The sequence below is a fragment of the Salvelinus fontinalis genome, chromosome 25, assembly GCF_029448725.1.
Source record: "Salvelinus fontinalis isolate EN_2023a chromosome 25, ASM2944872v1, whole genome shotgun sequence".
Classification (NCBI taxonomy): Eukaryota; Metazoa; Chordata; class Actinopteri; order Salmoniformes; family Salmonidae; genus Salvelinus; species Salvelinus fontinalis.
Window position 1 is genome coordinate 31,792,516 of NC_074689.1, and position 19,599 is coordinate 31,812,114.

The window sequence follows — 19,599 nt, forward strand, 5'->3', positions numbered from 1 at the left end:
CTACATGCAAGTCTTCCTTCCTGCTCTTTGTGTTTACTCTGTGAAACATTAGCATTGGAGTGGCGGTTATGAATGACTACATTTTTACCTTGATTCACTACACATACAACAGGTGTTTCAATACCCTGAGCCACTGCCTGGATGCCTGTGAAATTCCACTGCAGCGAAATCTCCCCTCAACAGCCCGGAGTGGAGTGTGTCCACTCCCTATATAACCCGTGTTAGCAAGCAGATTCAAACTGGATTTGTGTAAGCAATGGCACACATGCAGCAACCTGCGTTGCATTTACGTCCAGGTTTATGGCTTTAGCACTGCCTTACTGGAATGTACCATGATGTATTACAGCATTGCACCGCGAGGGTCCATAACTCAGGAGGATGCTGTCACGTTATGAAGCTCAGCTGCTTTTTTTTATCTGTTTAGACACACCATGTGTGTGGTTTTCCAGAGTTTATGGGAATAGTGATGGCTTCCTCCTTAGCCTGACTTGTGCTGTCTGTCTGTGGGCAGTCCTCAGCTAGAACCCAGTGTTTCATGCCCTCAGCTAGAACCCAGTGTTTCATGCCCTCAACTAGAACCCAGTGTTTCATGCCCTCAACTAGAACCCAGTGTTTCATGCCCTCAGCTAGAACCCAGTGTTTCATGCCCTCAGCTAGAACCCAGTGTTTCATGCCCTCAGCTAGAACCCAGTGTTTCATGCCCTCAGCTAGAACCCAGTGTTTCATGCCCTCAGCTAGAACCCAGTGTTTCATGCCCTCAGCTAGAACCCAGTGTTTCATGCCCTCAGCTAGAACCCAGTGTTTCATGCCCTCAGCTAGAACCCAGTGTTTCTTGCCCTCAGCTAGAACCCAGTGTTTCTTGCCCTCAGCTAGAACCCAGTGTTTCTTGCCCTCAGCTAGAACCCAGTGTTTCTTGCCCTCAGCTAGAACCCAGTGTTTCTTGCCCTCAGCTAGAACCCAGTGTTTCTTGCCCTCAGCTAGAACCCAGTGTTTCTTGCCCTCAGCTAGAACCCAGTGTTTCTTGCCCTCAGCTAGAACCCAGTGTTTCTTGCCCTCAGCTAGAACCCAGTGTTTTTATGACTGACAACATGAGGAAGTCAGGTTTTATCAATGGGGCTAAAACAGGGAAGTGTGTGTGGATGAGCTTTGACCAGTCTCTGCTGAACACCACTGTAAAGACCTGGAGCTACTGGACTTGGCATAAATTATAATTCACAGGGTTAGCTCTGTAGAGTTCTGGTTGGGTATTAGAGGTTGACCGATTATGATTTTTCAACGCTGATACCGATTTATTGGAGGACCAAAAAAAGCAGATACAGATTAATCAGATGATTATTTATATATTAATGACAATTACAACAATACTGAATTAACACTTATTTTAACTTAATTTAATACATCAATAAAATCTATTTAGTCTGAAATAGATAATGAAACATGTTCAATTTGGTTAAAAAATGAAAAAACAAAGTGTTGAAGAAGAAAGTAAAAGTGCAATATGTGCCATGTAGAAAAGCTAACGTTTAAGTTCCTTGCTCAGAACATATGAAAGCTGGTGGTTCCTTTTAACACGAATCTTCAATATTCCCAGGTAAGAAGTTTTAGGTTGTAGTTATTATAGGACTATTTCTCTCTATACCATTTGTATTTCATATACCTTTAACTATTGTATGTTCTAATAGATACTTTAGTATTGCCAGCCTAATCTCGGGAGTTGATAGGCTTGAAGGCATAAACAGCGCAATGCTTGAAGCACAGCGAAGAGCTGCTGGCAAATGCAGGAAAGTGCTGTTTGAATGAATGCTTACGAGCCTGCTGCTGCCTACCACCGCTCAGTCAGACTGCTCTATCAAATCATAGACTTAATTATAATAACACAGAAATACGAGCCTTAGGTCATTAATATGGTCAAATCCGGAAACTATCATTTCGAAAACAAAACGTTTATTCTTTCAGTGAAATACGGAACCGTACCGTATTTTATCTAACGGGTGGCATCCATCAGTCTAAATATTGCTGTTACATTGCACAACCTTCAATGTTATGTCATAATTATGTACAATTCTGGAAAATTAATTACGGTCTATGTTAGGAAGAAATGGTCTTCACACAGTTCTCAATGAGCCAGGCGGCCCAAACTGCTGCGCATACCCTGACTCTGCTTGCAAGAGAAGTGACACAATTTCCCTAGTTAACAGAAATTCATGTTAGCAGGCAATATTAACTAAATATGCAGGTTTAAAAATATATTGATTTTAAGAAAGATTTTAAGAAAGGCATTGATGTTTATGGTTAGGTACACGTTGGTGCAGCGACAGTGCTTTTTTTCGCGACTGCGCTTGTTAAATCACCCGTTTGGAGAAGTAGGCTGTGATTCAATGATAAATTAACATGCACTGTATTGATTATATGCAACGCAGGACAAGCTAGATAAACTAGTAATATCATCAACCATGTGTAGTTAATTAGTGATTATGTTAAGATTGATTGTTTTTTTATAAGATAAGTTTAATGCTAGCTAGCTCCTAACCTTGGCTCCTTGCTGCACTCGCATAACAGGTAGTCAGCCTGCCACGCAGTCTCCTCGTGGAGTGCAATGTAATCGGCCATAATCGATGTCCAAAAATGACGATTACCGATTGTTATGAGAACTTGAAATCAGCCCTAATTAATCGGCCGTTACGATTTAATCGGTCGACCTCTACTGGGAATACAGATATGCATCTGTCGGTCACAAATACCTTAAGAGAAATGGGCCTCGCAATGGGCCTCGGGATCTCATCACGGTATTTCTGTGCATTCAAATTGCCATTGATAAAATGCAGTTGTCCGTAGCTTATGCCTGCCCGTACCATAACCCCACTGCCACCATGGGGCTCTCTGTTCACAACGTTAATATCAGCAAACTGCTCTCCGACACAACACCATGCACGTGGTCTGTGGTTGTGAGGTCAGTTGGACGTACTGTCAAATTCTCTAAAATGACATTGGAGGTGGCTTATGGTAGAGAAATTAACATGAAATCCTCTGGCAACAGCTCTGGTGGACATTCCTGCAGTCAGCATGCCAATTGCACGCTCCTGCAACTTGAGACATCTGTGACATTGTGTTGTGTGACAGCCTTATTCTAAAAGGACGTTTATTTTTCCTCATCAATCTACACACTACCCCATAATGACAAAGCAGAAACAGGTTAATTTTGTATTTTTTGGTAATTTATAAAAAATGGAAAAAAACTGAAATATCGCATACAGTACTGGTCAAAAGTTTTAGAACACCTACTCATTCAAGGGTTTTTATTTTTTACTATTTTCTACATTGTAGAATAGTGACAATATCTACTATGAAATAACAAATGGAATCATGTATTAACCAAAAAAAGAGTTAAACAAATCAATGTTACAATTTATATTTGAGATACTTCAAATAGCCACCCTATGCCTTGATGACAGCTTTGCACACTCTTGGCATTCTCTCAACCAGCTTCATGATGTAGTCACCTAGAATGAATTTCAATTAACAGGTGTGCCTTAACCTCTCTGGGGTAGGTGGGACGCAATCGTCCCACCTGGCCTATAGCCAGGGAAAATACAGAGCGCCATATTCAAATAAAATGATATAAAAATCAAACTTTCATTAAATCACACATGTAAGAGACCAAATTAAAGCTACACTCGTTGTAAATCCAGCCAAATTGTCAGATTTCAAAAAGGCTTTTCGGCGAAAGCATAAGACGCTATTATCTGATGATAGCACAACAGTAAACAGAGTAGCATATTTCAACACTGCAGGCACGACACAAAACGCAGAAATAAAAATAAAATTCATGCCTTTGATGAACTTCTTTTGTTGGCACTCCAATATGTCCCATAAACATCACAAATGGTCCTTTTGTTCGATTAATTCCGTCCATATATATCCAAAATGTCAATTTATTTGGCGCGTTTCATCCAGAAAAACGCAGCTTCCAACTTGCGCAACGTCACTACAAAATATCTCAAAAGTTACATGTAAACTTTACCAAAAGATTTCAAACTACTTTTGTAATACAACGTTTAGGTATTTTTAAACGTTAATAATCGATCAAATTGAAGACGGGATGATCTGTGTTCAATACAAAAAGAAAACAAACTGATGCAACTTTTCTGGTAATGTGCCTCAAACAATTTTACTTCAAGTGACTCATTTAAGATGGCCGTACTTCTTCATTACACAAAGGAAAAACCTCAACCAATTTCCAAAGACTGGTGACATCCAGTGGAAGCGGTAGGAACTTCAAACAAGTCCCTTAGAAATCTGGTGTCCCAATAAAACCTCATTGAAAAGAGTGACCTCAAAAAAAAAAAAAAAAAAAAAAATCTGAATGGTTTGTCCTTGGGGATTTGCCTGCTACATAAGTTCTGTTATACTCACAGACATGATAAAAACAGTTTTAGAAACTTCAGAGTGTTTTCTATCCAAATATACTAATAATATGCATATCTTTATATTCTGGGGATGAGTAGCAGGCAGTTGAATTTGGGCATGCTATTTATCCAAAAGTGAAAATGCTGCCCCCTACCCTGAAGAAGTTAAGTTAATATGTGGAATGTCTTTCCTTTAACTTCTTACGGCTGAGATCACGTTAATGGGATCGACTTGACAACAGCCATTGAAAGTGCAGGGCGCCAAATTCAAACAACAGAAATCTCATAATTAAAATTCCTCAAACATACAAGTATTTTACACCATTTTTAAAGATAAACTTGTTGTTAATCCCACCACAGTGTCCGATTTCAAAAAGGCTTTACGGCGAAAGCACACCATCTGATTATGTTAGGTCAGTACCTAGTCACAGAAACACAGCCATTTTTCCAGCCAAAGAGGAGTCACAAAAAGCGGAAATAGAGATTAAATTAATCACTAATCACTCATAGGACTTCATGTAACACAATACATGTATGTTTTGTTCGATAAAGTTCATATTTATATCCCAAAAATCTTAGTTTAGATTGGCGTGTTATGTTCAGTAATGTTTTGCCTCCAAAGCATCTGGTAGTTTTGCAGAGAACCACATCAATTTACAGAACTACTCATCAATATTGATAAAAGATACAAGTGTTTTACATGGAACTTTAGATAAACTTCTCCTTAATGCAACCGCTGTGTCAGATTTCTAAAAAAACTTTACGGAAAAAGCACACCATGCAATAATCTAAGTACGGCGCTCGGACACAAAAACAAGCCATACAGGTACGCGCCATGTTGTGGAGTCAACAGAGGTCAGAAATAGCATTATAAATATTCACTTACCTTTGATCTTCATCAGAATGCACTCCCAGGAATCCTAGTTCCACTAAATGTTTGTTTTGTTCGATAAAGTCCATAATTTGTCATGACCTCCTTTTTGTTTGCGTTTAGTTCAAAAATCCAAATTCATGACGCGCAGGCCAGACAAAGTCAAAAAATTCCATTACAATTCGTAGAAACATGTCAAACGATGTATAGAATCAATCTTTAGGATGTTTTTTAACATAAATCTTCAATAATGTTTCAACCGGAGAATTCCTTAGTCTTTAGAAACGAAAAGGAACGCAGCTACCTCTCTCGGGGGCGCGTCTGAGTGAGCTCATGGCACTCTGCCAGACACCTGGTTGAAACAGCTCTCATTCCCTCATCCTTCACAGTAGAAGACTGAAACAAGGTTCTAAAGACTGTTGATATCTAGTGGAAGCCTTAGGAAGTGCAATATGACCCCATAGACACTGTATATTGGATAGGCCAACCTCAGATTTCCCACTTCCTGGTTGGATTTTTCTCTCAGGTTTTTGCCTGCCATATGAGTTGTGTTATACTCACAGACATGATTCAAACAGTTTTAGAAACTTCAGAGTGTTTTCTATCCAAATCTACTAATAATATGCATATCTTAGCTTCTGGGCCTGAGTAGCAGGCAGTTTACTCTGGGCACCTTATTCATCCAAGCTACTCAATACTGCCCACAGCCATAAGAAGTTAATGAGTTTGAGCCAATCAGTTGTGACGTGACAAGGTAGGGGAGATATACAGAAGATAGCCCTATTTGGTAAAAGACCAAGTCCATATTATGGCAAGAACAGCTCAAATAAGCAAAGAGAAACGACAGTCCATTACTTTTTAAGACATGAAGGTCAGGCAATACGGAACATTTCAAGAACTTTGAAAGTTTCTTCAAGTGCAGTCGTAAAAACCATCGCATGCTATGATGAAACTCGCTCTCATGAGGACCGCCACAGGAATGGAAGACCCAGAGTTACCTCTGCTGCAGAGGATAAGTTCACTAGAGTTACCAGCCTCGGAAATTGCAGCCCAAATAAATGCTTCAGAGTTCATCAACAGACATCTCAACATCAACTGTTCAGAGGAGACTATGTGAATCAGGCCTTCATGGACGAATTGCTGCAAAGAAACCACTACTAAATGACACCAATAATAAGAAGATACTTTCTTGGGCCAAGAAACACGCGCAATGGACATTAGACCATCGAGTCCAAATTTGAGCTTTTTGGTTCTAACTGCTGTGTCTTTGTGAGACAGAGTAGGTGAACAGATCTCTGCATGTGTGGTTCCCACCGTGAAGCATGGAGGAGGTGGTGTGATGGTGTGGGGGTGCTTTGCTGGTGACACTGTCTGATTTATTTAGAATTCAAGGCACACTTAACCAGCGTGGCTACCACAGCATTCTGTAGCCATACACCATCCCATCTGGTGTGGGCTTTTTGGGACTATCATTTGTTTTTCAACAGGACAATGACCCAACACACCTCCAGGCTGTGTAAGGACTATTTGACCAAGAAGGAGAGTGATGGAGTGCTGCATCAGATGACCTGGCCTTCACAATCACCCCACCTCAACTCAATTAAGATGGTTTGGGAAGAGTTGGACTGCAGAGTGAAGGAAAAGCAGCCAACAAGTGCTCAGCATATGTGCTAACTCCTTCAAGACTCTTGGAAAAGCATTCAAGGTGAAGCTGGTTGAGAAAATGTCAAGTGTGTGCAAAGCTGTCATCAAGGCAAAGGGTGGCTACTTTGAAGAATCTCCAAGTAAAACATTTTTGATTTAACACTTCTTTGGTTACCAGATTTCATATGTGCTATTTCATAGTGTGGATGTCTTCACTATTATTCTACAATGTAGAAAATAGTAAAAAATTAACAAATATTTGAATGAGTAGGTGTGTCCAAACTTTTGACCGGTACTGTATGTGTGTGTATACACCCCTCCCGTCCTTTTTGACATCTGTGTGCTGAGGTTGTGACCTCTGGTAGAGTGGAGGGTAATCCTGCCCGTTGGCTGCTAACTGACGTGATGAGTGACCATACAGGCCAGCCTAGACACCGGCAACAGATGTCAGCCAAAGCTCTGTGTATGTTTTGTGAATGTGTGAGTAAGAAGATTATATCCACTAGTTTGGGGTCTTTGCGTGTTCCTCTGCACATTTAGCTGTGACATTGATTTAGTGACCATACTAGCACACAAAGCCCAAACATCTGCCCAAGCCAATGCCAGCATTGTGTACAGTATGTTTGTGTTTACAGTGAGGTGGGGTATCGGGGCATGTTACTTTGCCCTTATCCAAAGGTAGTATCAGGCTGCCAGCCTTGTGTTGTGATGCCGTTCTGTATATGCCTGAGCGCCTCGCCCACACACACGGTTGTTATTACGCACACGCTAAGTGGCGGTGCTGTGTGTAAACACAGTGACGTGTTGACAGTAAAGTACTGCACCACATTACCTACCGTGACTCAAGCCTGTTTGCCAGATGGTAAAAGATTAGCCTTGGATTGGCTGCCACCGTCATGTTAGCTTAGACTTATAGGGACAGAGGGAGACGGACATACCCAGAGAAAGTGTGTATGAAAATGTGTGCACTCACATTTTAGTAGTAAGTGTGTGTGTAGGCTTGTAGGAGAAGAAACCTGGGAGAATCTCAATTGCATACTCCTTGCAGCCTCGCTCCTTGCTTCCTTCTCAAAACCCATTGGATGAGAGCCAGAGGTCCCTCTCTCTGACCTTCTCCAATAGGTTTGGAGAGAAGTGGGGACACGGAGTATGCAATTGAGATTCTCCCCTCTGATCTTTATCTGTGTTTGTAAGTGGTTAGAGTTTATATCTATCATGGTCCAAACACCCCAACATCGTTGTGAAGAGGGTATGACATTGCCTCTTCCCCCCTCAGGAGGCTGAAAAGATTTGGCATTGTCCCTCAGATCTTCACATTTCTACAGCTGCACTATCGAGAGCATCTTGATTGTCCGTCACCGCTTGCTATGGAAACTGCTTGGCCTCTGACCGCAAGGCGCTACAGAGGGCCAAGCTCTCTGCCATCCAGGACTTCTATACCAGGCGGTGTCAGAGGAAGGACCAAATAATTGTCTGACTCCAAGACTGTTCTCTCTGCTACTGCACAGCAAGCTGTACCAATGCATTAAGTCTGGAATCAACAGGACCCTGAACAGCTTCTACCCCCAAGCCATAAGAAGACTGCTAAATAGCTAATCAAATGTACCTGCATTGACAGTTTATTAAAAAATATTTTTTTTTAGCACTGATTCTATGCACACACACTAGACTCTACCCTTACACTGACACCCCAATACATACACACACTACTGTACATACGCCCACATACATACATACTGACGTGATATACACGCCCCACACGCTGCTGCTGTCTATTATCTATCCTGTTGCCTAGTCACTTTACCCCTACCTATAGCTACCTCAATTACCTCGTACCCCTGAACCTCGACTCATTACTGGCACTCCCTGTATATAGCCATGTTATTTTCTACTCCGTGTGTGTGTCTCATTCACTGCGTATTTATTCCTTGTCTCTATTTTATTTGTTAACTCTGCATTCTATGAAAAAGTACCTGTAAGCATTTCACTGTTAGTCTACACTTGTTGTCTATGACGCATGTGACAAATAAGATGGAGTGTCACAGTGGTTGGTAAACTGTTCACTATAGCTTTACTACACGACTGTGTTTTCAGATGGGACAATTGACAATAGGACCAGGCCCTAACCTGCTTAGACATTTTGTTAATTGTAATGTGATTTTTAAGCCTCAATAAATGGATGTTTACACAGCCTCTACACATACTGCATTGTGGGAGAAAAGGGCTTCAAAGTGTTACATTTTTCCATTTGAGAGAAGAGCCCAGAGGGGATGGGAGAGGAATGGTAAAAATCATGGATACAAATGAGGCTGAGCTGATTGACGTCACCTGTGTGGTCACCTGTGTGGGCAGCCTGGTCTCATAGACTAGACAGACATGGTAAATGTAATTCTGGGACCATTTGTATGATCCAATTTTATTTGTCACGTGCGCCGACTACAGCAGGTATAGACCTTAATGTGAAATGTTTACTTATGAGCCCTTAACAACAATGCAGTTCAAGAAATAGTTAAAATAACAATAACGAGGCTATGAGTTGGGTACCTAGTCAATGTGTGGGGGTACAGGTTAGTGAAGGTAATTTGTACATGTGGGTAGGGGTAAAGTGACTGCACAGATAATAAAGAGCGAGTAGCAGCACTGTAAAAACAAAACGGGGGGGGGGGGGTCAATGTAAATAGTCCGGTGGCCATTTGATAAATTGTTCAGCAGTCTAATGGCTTGGGGGTAGAAGCAGTTAAGGAGCCTTTTGGACCTAGACTTGGCGCTCCTGTACCGTTTGCTGTACGGTAGCAGAGAGAACAGTTTTGGAGTCTGACAATTATTTGGGCCTTCTACTGACATGCCCAGTATATAGGTCCTGGATGGCAGGAAGCTTGGCCCCAGTGAGGTACTGGGCCGTACGCACTACCCTCTGTAGTGCCATACCAGGCGGTGATGCAACTGGTCAGGATGCTCTCCATGGTGCATCTGTAGAACTTTTTGAGGATCTGTTGGGGTGGTATGCAAATTAGAGTGGGTCTAGGGTTTCCGGGATGATTGTGTTGATGTGAGACATGACCAGCCTTTCAAAGCACCAAGGCCGTGCCCAGGCCTGAGTGTCTGTCTGTGGGTGATAGCTAGGCTGGGGTGACAGGAGGTTGAGGATATCCCTTGGTTAGGTCCTCATGTTACTGCAACCTGCTGAGTAGGGCCAGGCACCAACATACACATAGTAGGCCTATACAGTTGAAGTCGGAAGTTTACATACACTCAGGTTGGAGTCATTAAAAATCGTTTTTCAACCACTCCACAAATATCTTGTTAACAAACTATAGTTTTGGCAAGTTGGTTAGGACATCTACTTTGTGCATGACACAAGTAATTTTTCCAACAGATATAGACAGATGATTTCACTTATAATTCACTGTATCACAATTCCAGTGGGTCAGAAGTTTACTTACACTAAGTTGACTGTGCCTTTTAAAAGGCTTGGAAAATTCCAGAAATTGATGTCATGGCTTTAGAAGCTTCTAATAGGCTAATTGACATAATTTGAGTCAATTGGAGGTGTACCTGTGGATGTATTTCAAGGCCTACCTTCAAACTCAGTGCCTCTTTGCTTCACATCCTGGGAAAATCTAAAGAAATCAGCCAAGACCAGCCAAGAAAAACAATTGTAGACCTCCACAAGCCTGGTTCATCCTTGGGAGCAATTTCCAAATGCCTGAAGGTACCATGTTCATCTGTACAAACAATAGTACGCAAGTATAAACACCATGGGACCATGCAGCTGTCATACCGCTCAGGAAGGAGACGCATTTTGTCTCCTAGTGATGAACGCGCTTTGGTGCGAAAAGTGCAAATCAATTCCAGAACAACAGCAAAGGACCTTGTGAAGATAGAACTGCTTGGCCAGGACCTTGTGAAGATAAAAATAGAACTGCTTGGCCATAATAACCATTGTTATGTTTGGAGGAGAAAGGGGGAGGCTTGTAAGCTGAAGAACACCATCCCAACCGTGAAGGACAGGGGTGGCAGCATCATGTTGTGGGGGTGCTTTGCTGTAGGAGGGACTGGTGCACTTCACAAAATAGATGGCATCATGAGGCAGGAAAATTATGTGGATATATTGAAGCAAAATCTCAAGACGTCAGTCAGGAAGTTAAAGCTTGGTCGCAAGTATACTTCCAAAGTTGTGGCAAAATAGTTTAAGGAAAGCAAAGTCAAGCTATTGGAGTGGCCATCACAATGCCCTGACCTCAATCCTATAGAAAATGTGTGGGCAGAACTGAAAAAGCGTGTGCGAGCAAGGAGGCCTACAAACCTGACTCAGTTACACCAGCTCTGTCAGGAGGAATGGGCTAAAATTCACCCAACTTATTGTGGGAAGCTTGTGAAAGGCTACCTGAAATGTTTGACCAAAGTTAAACAATTTAAAGGCAATGCTACCAAATACTAATTGAGTGTATGTAAACTGCTGACCCACTGGGAATGTGATGAATGAAATAAAAGCTGAAATAAATCATTCTCTCTACTATTATTCTGACATTTCACATTCTTAAAATAAAGTGGTGATTCTAACTGACCTAAGCCAGGGAATGTTTACTAGGATGAAATGTCAGGAATTGTGAAAACTGAGTTTAAATGTATTGGGATAAGGTGTATGTAAACTTTCGACTTCAACTGTATATACACATAGGATGATCTAGTATTGTCCTAGGTCTACGTTTGTGTTCAATTTAGACAATGCTTTCCATCTTTTGACTGTATGAGTACTCTTACCCTCAGTCCCAGTCGGAAGGAATGCCTGGTCTGTCTCGCTTTCTCTTTTTCTGTGTATGTTCTTGTCTGTCTCACTCTCTCTCCTCCCCCCTCTTTCCATCTCTCGTGCTTGGTAAGCCTAGAGAATCAGTGGGAGTGTCTTCTGCTGCTGTCTTAATCAGCAAGCAGCTTTGCTCTATCGTCACGGTAACAAGGAGCATATTACTGGGGGAAACGAGGTGTAATTAAGTCTAAGGTTTTACCAGATGGACAACTCAACTCTGTCTGGAGCAGCATGTTCCCCTACACCAAGGCTCGCCAACCTTGTTCCTGGAGAGCTACTGTCCTGTATGTTTTCATTCCAACCCTAATCTAGCGCACCTAATTCTGATAATGTGCTGGTTGATAAGCTGAATCAGGTTAGTTATACCTGAGGTTGGACCGAAACCCTACAGGAGGCTAGCTCTCCAGGAACAGGGTTGGAAAGCCCTGCTCTACACACAGTACAGTCTCTCACACCATATCTCTCACACACCACACAAACACTCCACGTGAGTGTTTGCGTGTGGGTACACAGGATGTGTGTTTCCCGCACCAGCTGATAAACAGAGGGTGGGTGTGTGCGCGCGCACTACCATACAGATGAGGAAACTCTATTAGTTTAACGCAACATATCAGCAGCCTAGCAGTCCTCCGCAGAACAAAATTAACCACATGAACCTCACCTAAATGACTTTAGTAACCAGTAGGCCAACACTACCTGTATTATTCAACTGTTGCATTTCATTCGTTACATATTTCTCTGGTGCTCTACTGACTGTCTCGGAAGCATTCATGTTTAACAAAAAATAACTTTTTTTCTCTCCTCTCTCCAGAGACGAGGGGCCATCTCTTATGACAGCTCAGATCAGACCGCTCTGTACATTCGTATGCTCGGTAAGTACTACCCACTGTCACATACACATCACATACAGTACAGAACAACTTATGCTAGTTACTGTTAGACCTGCCCACAGTCCCCATATTCAGAATGAATAGGCATCATCAGGCTTCTAGATTGCATCAATGAAAGGAAACAATTTCTCAAAGAATTTTCTGCCACATTATATAACTTGAGTAACAAAACGTGAGAAAGAGATGGATAAGTTGAGAAACTAGAGAGAGAGAGAGATGGATAAGTTGAGAAACTAGAGAGAGAGAGAGAGAGAGAGATGGATAAGTTGAGAAACTCGAGAGAGGGATGGATAAGTTGAGAAACTCGAGAGAGGGATGGATAAGTTGAGAAACTCGAGAGAGGGATGGATAAGTTGAGAAACTCGAGAGAGGGATGGATAAGTTGAGAAACTCGAGAGAGGGATGGATAAGTTGAGAAACTCGAGAGAGGGATGGATAAGTTGAGAAACTCGAGAGAGGGATGGATAAGTTGAGAAACTCGAGAGAGGGATGGATAAGTTGAGAAACTCGAGAGAGGGATGGATAAGTTGAGAAACTCGAGAGAGGGATGGATAAGTTGAGAAACTCGAGAGAGGGATGGATAAGTTGAGAAACTCGAGAGAGGGACGTATATGTGTATTTTTCCGATTTTATTGGGATCTCCATTAGCTAGTCTGACATAACGATAAAGACATTACAGACAAAAATACTTAAACAATTTACATAAAATGTAAAAACATGAACATAGACATTACAGACCTATATGCATACATACATACATTACTACACACAGTATACATAACTAGGTCAGACAGAGGAGTGGTGTTTTATTTGTTTTTTAAAGCTAATTTTGCTGTTTGCTCGAGTAATTTGAGATGGAAGGGAGTTCCTTTTGATCATGGCTCTATATAATGCTGTGTGTTGCCATGAATTAAATTTCTATGGCAACGAATCCTTCAGAACTAACCTGCTCTGTGGCAGGCTAACTCGGGGCTAACTCTATTTATCATGAATGAAGTCTCTGAGCCGTGAGTTGAGGACCAATTAGGTAATTTTCCTCCCTCTCGCAAAGATTCTGTCATCATCCCCTTCATTTGAAGAAGATGACTGATTAAATATTTGATGAATCAAATGTTTTTTTTATATCTTAAATCATTTTAAACTACCTATCATATTACACATGAGTAATCAGAATGAATTAGAAACTTCCTGCACAGTAAGACTTTATGCTTAATATAATTATGGGTGGGAAAATAATCTATTGTGCACACCAAAGACTTATCAACGATAAGTAATAAAGTGAAGACGGCCCTTCTAAAATCCTATGTCACACCATAGCCTGCTAAATTTGCAAGATAACTTTCTTTTTTGTTTGTTTTTGGCACAAATTAAAATGTCACCGACTCGCACATGGATTGATGTTTCAGCATTGTCTCGGAGAAGAGTTTGGCGTTTGACTAACTGTGTGCGACATGCACATGCAGTTACAAGCCTGCTAGAGTTGGCGTCAGGTGGATGAGCAATATCCACCGTCGTAGTATGGTTGAAGCCTGAGCTGGTATGTGAGCTAACTGAAGCTGGCTAGCTTTAGAAAATCCTGAGTAGATATAGCTTACTTCGTAGTATAACCCTCAGGTCAATCCCTGGTCCCTTTGATAATCTCACCATCGCATAAGGCTTAAGTCATGAATGCGTCCGTCCAGGTCAGCTGTCGGTCCACAGTATTAAGCCTTTCTGTGATTTTGTATCAGATTTTCTGAGGCAGAGATCTAATTTTGTGTCCTGCTGGGCCCATAGGCCTCTGGAATGTTCTAGGCCCTGTGTATGGATGCCAGGAGTCCACTCTACTTAGACCAGTGTGGGTGCTTGTCTGTGTGGTTGTTGTTTGTAACAGTCTCTCCTGTCTTGTTGGTATGTACACTGAGTACCATGAGACTGGCTAGCTGAAGCTATGATCCCTTACTGATGTCACTTGTTAAATCCACTTCAATCAGTTTAGATGAAAGTGAGAAGACAGGTTAAAGAAAGATTTTTAAGCCTTGAGACAATTGACACATGGATTGTGTATGTGTGCCATTCAGAGGGTGAATGGGCAAGACAAATAACTTAAGTGCCTTTGAACTGGGTATGGTACTTGGTGCCTGGAACCGGTTTGAGTGTGTAAAGAACTGCAATGCCGCTGGGGTTTTCAAGCTCGTGTGTATCAAGAATGGTCCACCAACCAAAGGACATCCAGCCAACTTGACACAACTGTGGGAAGCATTGGAGTCAACATGGGCCAGCATCCCTGTGAAATGCTTTCGACACCTTGTAGCGTTCATGCCCCGACGAGTAGAGGCTGTTCTAAGGGCAAAAGGTGGGGCAACAACATTTTTAGGAAGGTGTTCCTAATGTTTTGTACACTGTGTATGTTGGTTATGTTATCTGCACTGCCACACAACAATTGGGGATAACGTTTATGGAATTGAATTTGATTTAGCCCTGCCTACTACAGGGAGTCCCAGTCTAGTTGACCAGATCATACCTAAACAGAGTAGACTCATGTGGGGACACATGGCCTGTTCGGTTCAATGATATATATATACATTTATATGTTATATATATATATTATTTATATATTATTTCTATATATTATATATCAGCAATCCAGGGTTTATATACAGTTGAAGTCGGAAGTTTACATACGTTTTTCAACCACTCCACAAATTTATTGTTAACAAACTATAGTTTTGGCAAGTCGGTTAGGACATCTACTTTGTGCATGATACAAGTCATTTTTCCAGCAATTGTTTACAGACAGACATCATTTGAGTCAATTGGAGGTGTACCTGTGGATGTATTTCAAGGCCTACCTTCAAACACAGTGCCTCTTTGCTTGACATCATGGGAAAATCAAAAGAAATCAGCCAAGACATCAGAAAAACAATTGTAGACCTCAGCAAGTCTGGTTCATCCTTGGGAGCAATTTCCAAACGCCTGAAGGTACCATGTTCATCTGTACAAGCAATAGTATGCAAGTACACTGCTCAAAAAAATAAAGGGAACACTTAAACAACACAATGTAACTCCAAGTCAATCACACTTCTGTGAAATCAAACTGTCCACTTAGGAAGCAACACTGATTGACAATAAATTTCACATGCTGTTGTGCAAATGGAATAGACAAAAGGTGGAAATTATAGGCAATTAGCAAGACACCCCCAATAAAGGAGTGATTCTGCAGGTGGTGACCACAGACCACTTCTCAGTTCCTATGCTTCCTGGCTGACGTTTTGGTCACTTTTGAATGCTGGCGGTGCTTTCACTCTAGTGGTAGCATGAGACGGAGTCTACAACCCACACAAGTGGCTCAGGTAGTGCAGCTCATCCAGGTTGGCACATCAATGCAAGCTGTGGCAAGAAGGTTTGCTGTGTCTGTCAGCGTAGTGTCCAGAGCATGGAGGCGCTACCAGGAGACAGGCCAGTACATCAGGAGACGTGGAGGAGGCCGTAGGAGGGCAACAACCCAGCAGCAGGACCGCTACCTCCGCCTTTGAGCAGGAGGAGCACTGCCAGAGCCCTGCAAAATGACCTCCAGCAGGCCACAAATGTGCATGTGTCTGCTCAAACGGTCAGAAACAGACTCCATGAGGGTGGTATGAGTGCCCGACGTCCACAGGTGGGGGTTGTGCTTACAGCCCAACACCGTGCAGGACGTTTGGCATTTGCCAGAGAACACCAAGATTGGCAAATTTGCCACTGGCGCCCTGTGCTCTTCACAGATGAAAGCAGGTTCACACTGAGCACATGTGACAGACGTGACAGAGTCTGGAGACGCCGTGGAGAACGTTCTGCTGCTTGCAACATCCTCCAGCATGACCGGTTTGGCGGTGGGTCTACCTCCGCCTTTGTGCAAGGAGGAGCACTGCCAGAGCCCTGCAAAATGACCTCCAGCAGGCCACAAATGTGCATGTGTCAGCATATGGTCTCACAAGGGGTCTGAGGATCTCATCTCGGTACCTAATGGCAGTCAGGCTACCTCTGGCGAGCACATAGAGGGCTGTGCGGCCCCACAAAGAAATGCCACCCAACACCATGACTGACCCACCGCCAAACCGGTCATACTGGAGGATGTTGCAGTTCAATTCTTGGGCCAACTCTCTTCTCTGTATACGTCAATGATGTCGCTCTTGCTGCTGGTGAGTCTCTGATCCACCTCTACGCAGACGACACCGTTCTGTATACTTCTGACCCTTCTTTGGACACTGTGTTAACAACCCTCCAGACGAGCTTCAATGCCATACAACTCTCCTTCCGTGGCCTCCAACTGCTCTTAAATACAAGTAACACTAAATGCATGCTATTCAACCGATTGCTGCCTGCACCTGCCCGCCCGTCCAGCATCACTACTCTGGACGGTTCTGACTTAGAATATGTGAACAACTACAAATACCTAGGTGTCTGGTTAGACTGTAAACTCTCCTTCCAGACTCACATCAAACATCTCCAATCCAAAGTTAAATCTAGAATTAGATTCCTATTCGCAACAAAGCATCCTTCACTCATGCTGCCAAACATACCCTCGTAAACTGGCCATCCTACCGATCCTCTACTTCGGCGATGTAATTTACAAAATAGCCTTCAATACCCTACTCAATAAATTTGATGCAGTCTATCACAGTGCCATATGTTTTGTCACCAAAGCCCCATATACTACCCACCACTGCGACATGTACACTCTCGTTGGCTGGCCCTCGCTTCCAAACCCACTGGCTCCAGGTCATCTACAAGACCCTGCTAGGTGAAGCCCCCCCTTATCTCAGCTCGCTGGTCACCATAGCAGCACCCACCTGTAGCACGCGCTCCAGCAGGTATATCTCTCTGGTCACCCCCAAAACCAATTCCTCCTTTGGCGGTCCTCTCCTTCCAGTTCTCTGCTGCCAATGACTGGAACGAACTACAACAATCTCTGAAACTGGAAACACTTATCTCCCTCACTAGCTTTAAGCACCAGCTGTCAGAGCAGCTCACAGATTACTGCACCTGTACATAGCCCATCTATAATTTAGCCCAAACAACTACCTCTTCCCCTACTGTATTTATTTACTTAGCTCATTTGCATCCCATTATTTCTAGTTCTACTTTGCATATTCTTCCACTGCAAATCTACCATTCCAGTGTTTTACTTGCTATATTGTATTTACTTCGCCACCATGGCCTTTTTTTGCCTTTATCTCACCTCATTTGCTCACATTGTATATAGACTTATTTTTCTACTGTATTATTGACTGTATGTTTGTTTTACTCCATGTGTAACTCTGTGTTGTTGTATGTGTCGAACTGCTTTGCTTTATCTTGGCCAGGTCGCAATTGTAAATGAGAACTTGTTCTCAACTTGCCTACCTGGTTAAATAAAGGTGAAATAAATAAATAAAATACTCTACACAGACTGGTGCGCCATAACCAATCAGAGCTGCAGTAGGCCTATATGCAACAAGCTGTTGCCATATATGGATCTGTGCCATTCACTTTGAACTGGACTGTGTCTTGGCTACAGCATGAGCGGTCGCGAGTAGATGTGCTTGTTTTGAGATCAAAGTGAGCCATGTGTACACATTTGTTCATATTCCTTGATAGTTAGTGAGTTATTAGTCCAGTAAAAGCTAATTTCTTGTCAACAATGGGGGAGTGGTTGCTTCCTACAAGAGCACAAAACATGTGCATTTCTATCCATACCACCCTGCATACCACTGCTGGCTTGCTTCTGAAGCTAAGCAGGGTTGGTCCTGGTCAGTCCCTGGATGGGAGACCAGATGCTGCTGGAAGTGGTGTTGGAGGGCCAGTAGGAGGCACTCTTTCCTCTGGTCTAAAAATATCCCAATGCCCCAGGGCAGTGATTGGGGACACTGCCCTGTGTAGGGTGCCGTCTTTCGGATGGGACGCTAAACGGGTGTCCTGACTCTCTGAGGTCATTAAAGATCCCATGGCACTTATCGTAAGAGTAGGGGTGTTAACCCCGGTGTCCTGGCTAAATTTCCAATCTGGCCCTCAAACCATCATGGCCACCTAATAATCCCCAGTTTACAATTGGCTCATTCATCCCCCTCCTCTCCCCTGTAACTATTCCCCAGGTCGTTGCTGCAAATGAGAACGTGTTCTCAGTCAACTTACCTGGTAAAATAACGGTAAAATAAAAAATAAAATAAAAAAATCTTTGAAAGCGAGTCAAGTAAAGAGCTTTTTATATCTTAAAGGGAAAGTGTTGTATTTCGAGACGGTCTTGAATACGCTAACTAGCCAATAGGCAGAGCGTAGCATAATTTCTCTGATTCTGTGATATTGAATTGTATTTTGTAAAGGGGTTTCTTGCATCAAACACAACATTTTCAGTCACACCCTTGTCTGATGGACAAGTGGATAAACAAAACAGGTTGTCAAGCCCTGCATGTTTCTTTTTTCAAAAGTCTAATGGATTGTAGGTATTGAACACCACAAGTTGGCTGCTACTGTAGGCTGAATGATAGAACAGCTATTTCCATATTAGACTGTTGTGTTATGTGTTTTTCTCTATTGTTGTTGATGGTAGGTCACTCTGGTAGGCCTACATTATGATGAAATAGCCACTGTTGGCTACTTGGCCACTGTTGAAACTGTAACTTAAAGCTGGTACAGCCTCTGTGTTCACAGTAAAACTTAAAGCTGGTACAGCCTCTGTGTTCACAGTAAACGCACGCTGGAAGTTGCACAGAAATTTCACAAAGTTCAAGTTTGCGCTCAGCAGACCTGACATTTGCTCAATGCCTGGCTATAATGATCCCGCCTCCTCCCTCATGTAAGGACATTTATTCCCATTGTTCGAGCAGTCCAGTCCCTTATCTTGTCAGTGTATATAGAGTGTCTAATCAAAAATGAATCTTTTGACTAATGTGTAAAATATAATGTAAATTGTGTAGATTCTCCTTTGAGAAAGAGACGAGGTTTGCACCACTGGTTATCATAATCCATACAAAAGTTAATGGAGTT

General features: G+C 42.5%; 1 protein-coding gene across 2 annotated transcripts in view; it reads left to right on the forward strand.

Annotated features, from left to right (window-relative positions):
* Positions 1-19,599, forward strand: part of LOC129823131 (high affinity cAMP-specific 3',5'-cyclic phosphodiesterase 7A-like) — a 39,309-nt gene that overhangs the window by 4,334 nt on the left and 15,376 nt on the right. For both annotated transcript variants that reach the window (XM_055881899.1, XM_055881900.1), the window contains exon 2: positions 12,540-12,600. In XM_055881899.1, coding sequence (XP_055737874.1) covers positions 12,540-12,600 — 61 coding nt within the window. The remainder of the gene's footprint in view (positions 1-12,539; positions 12,601-19,599) is intronic.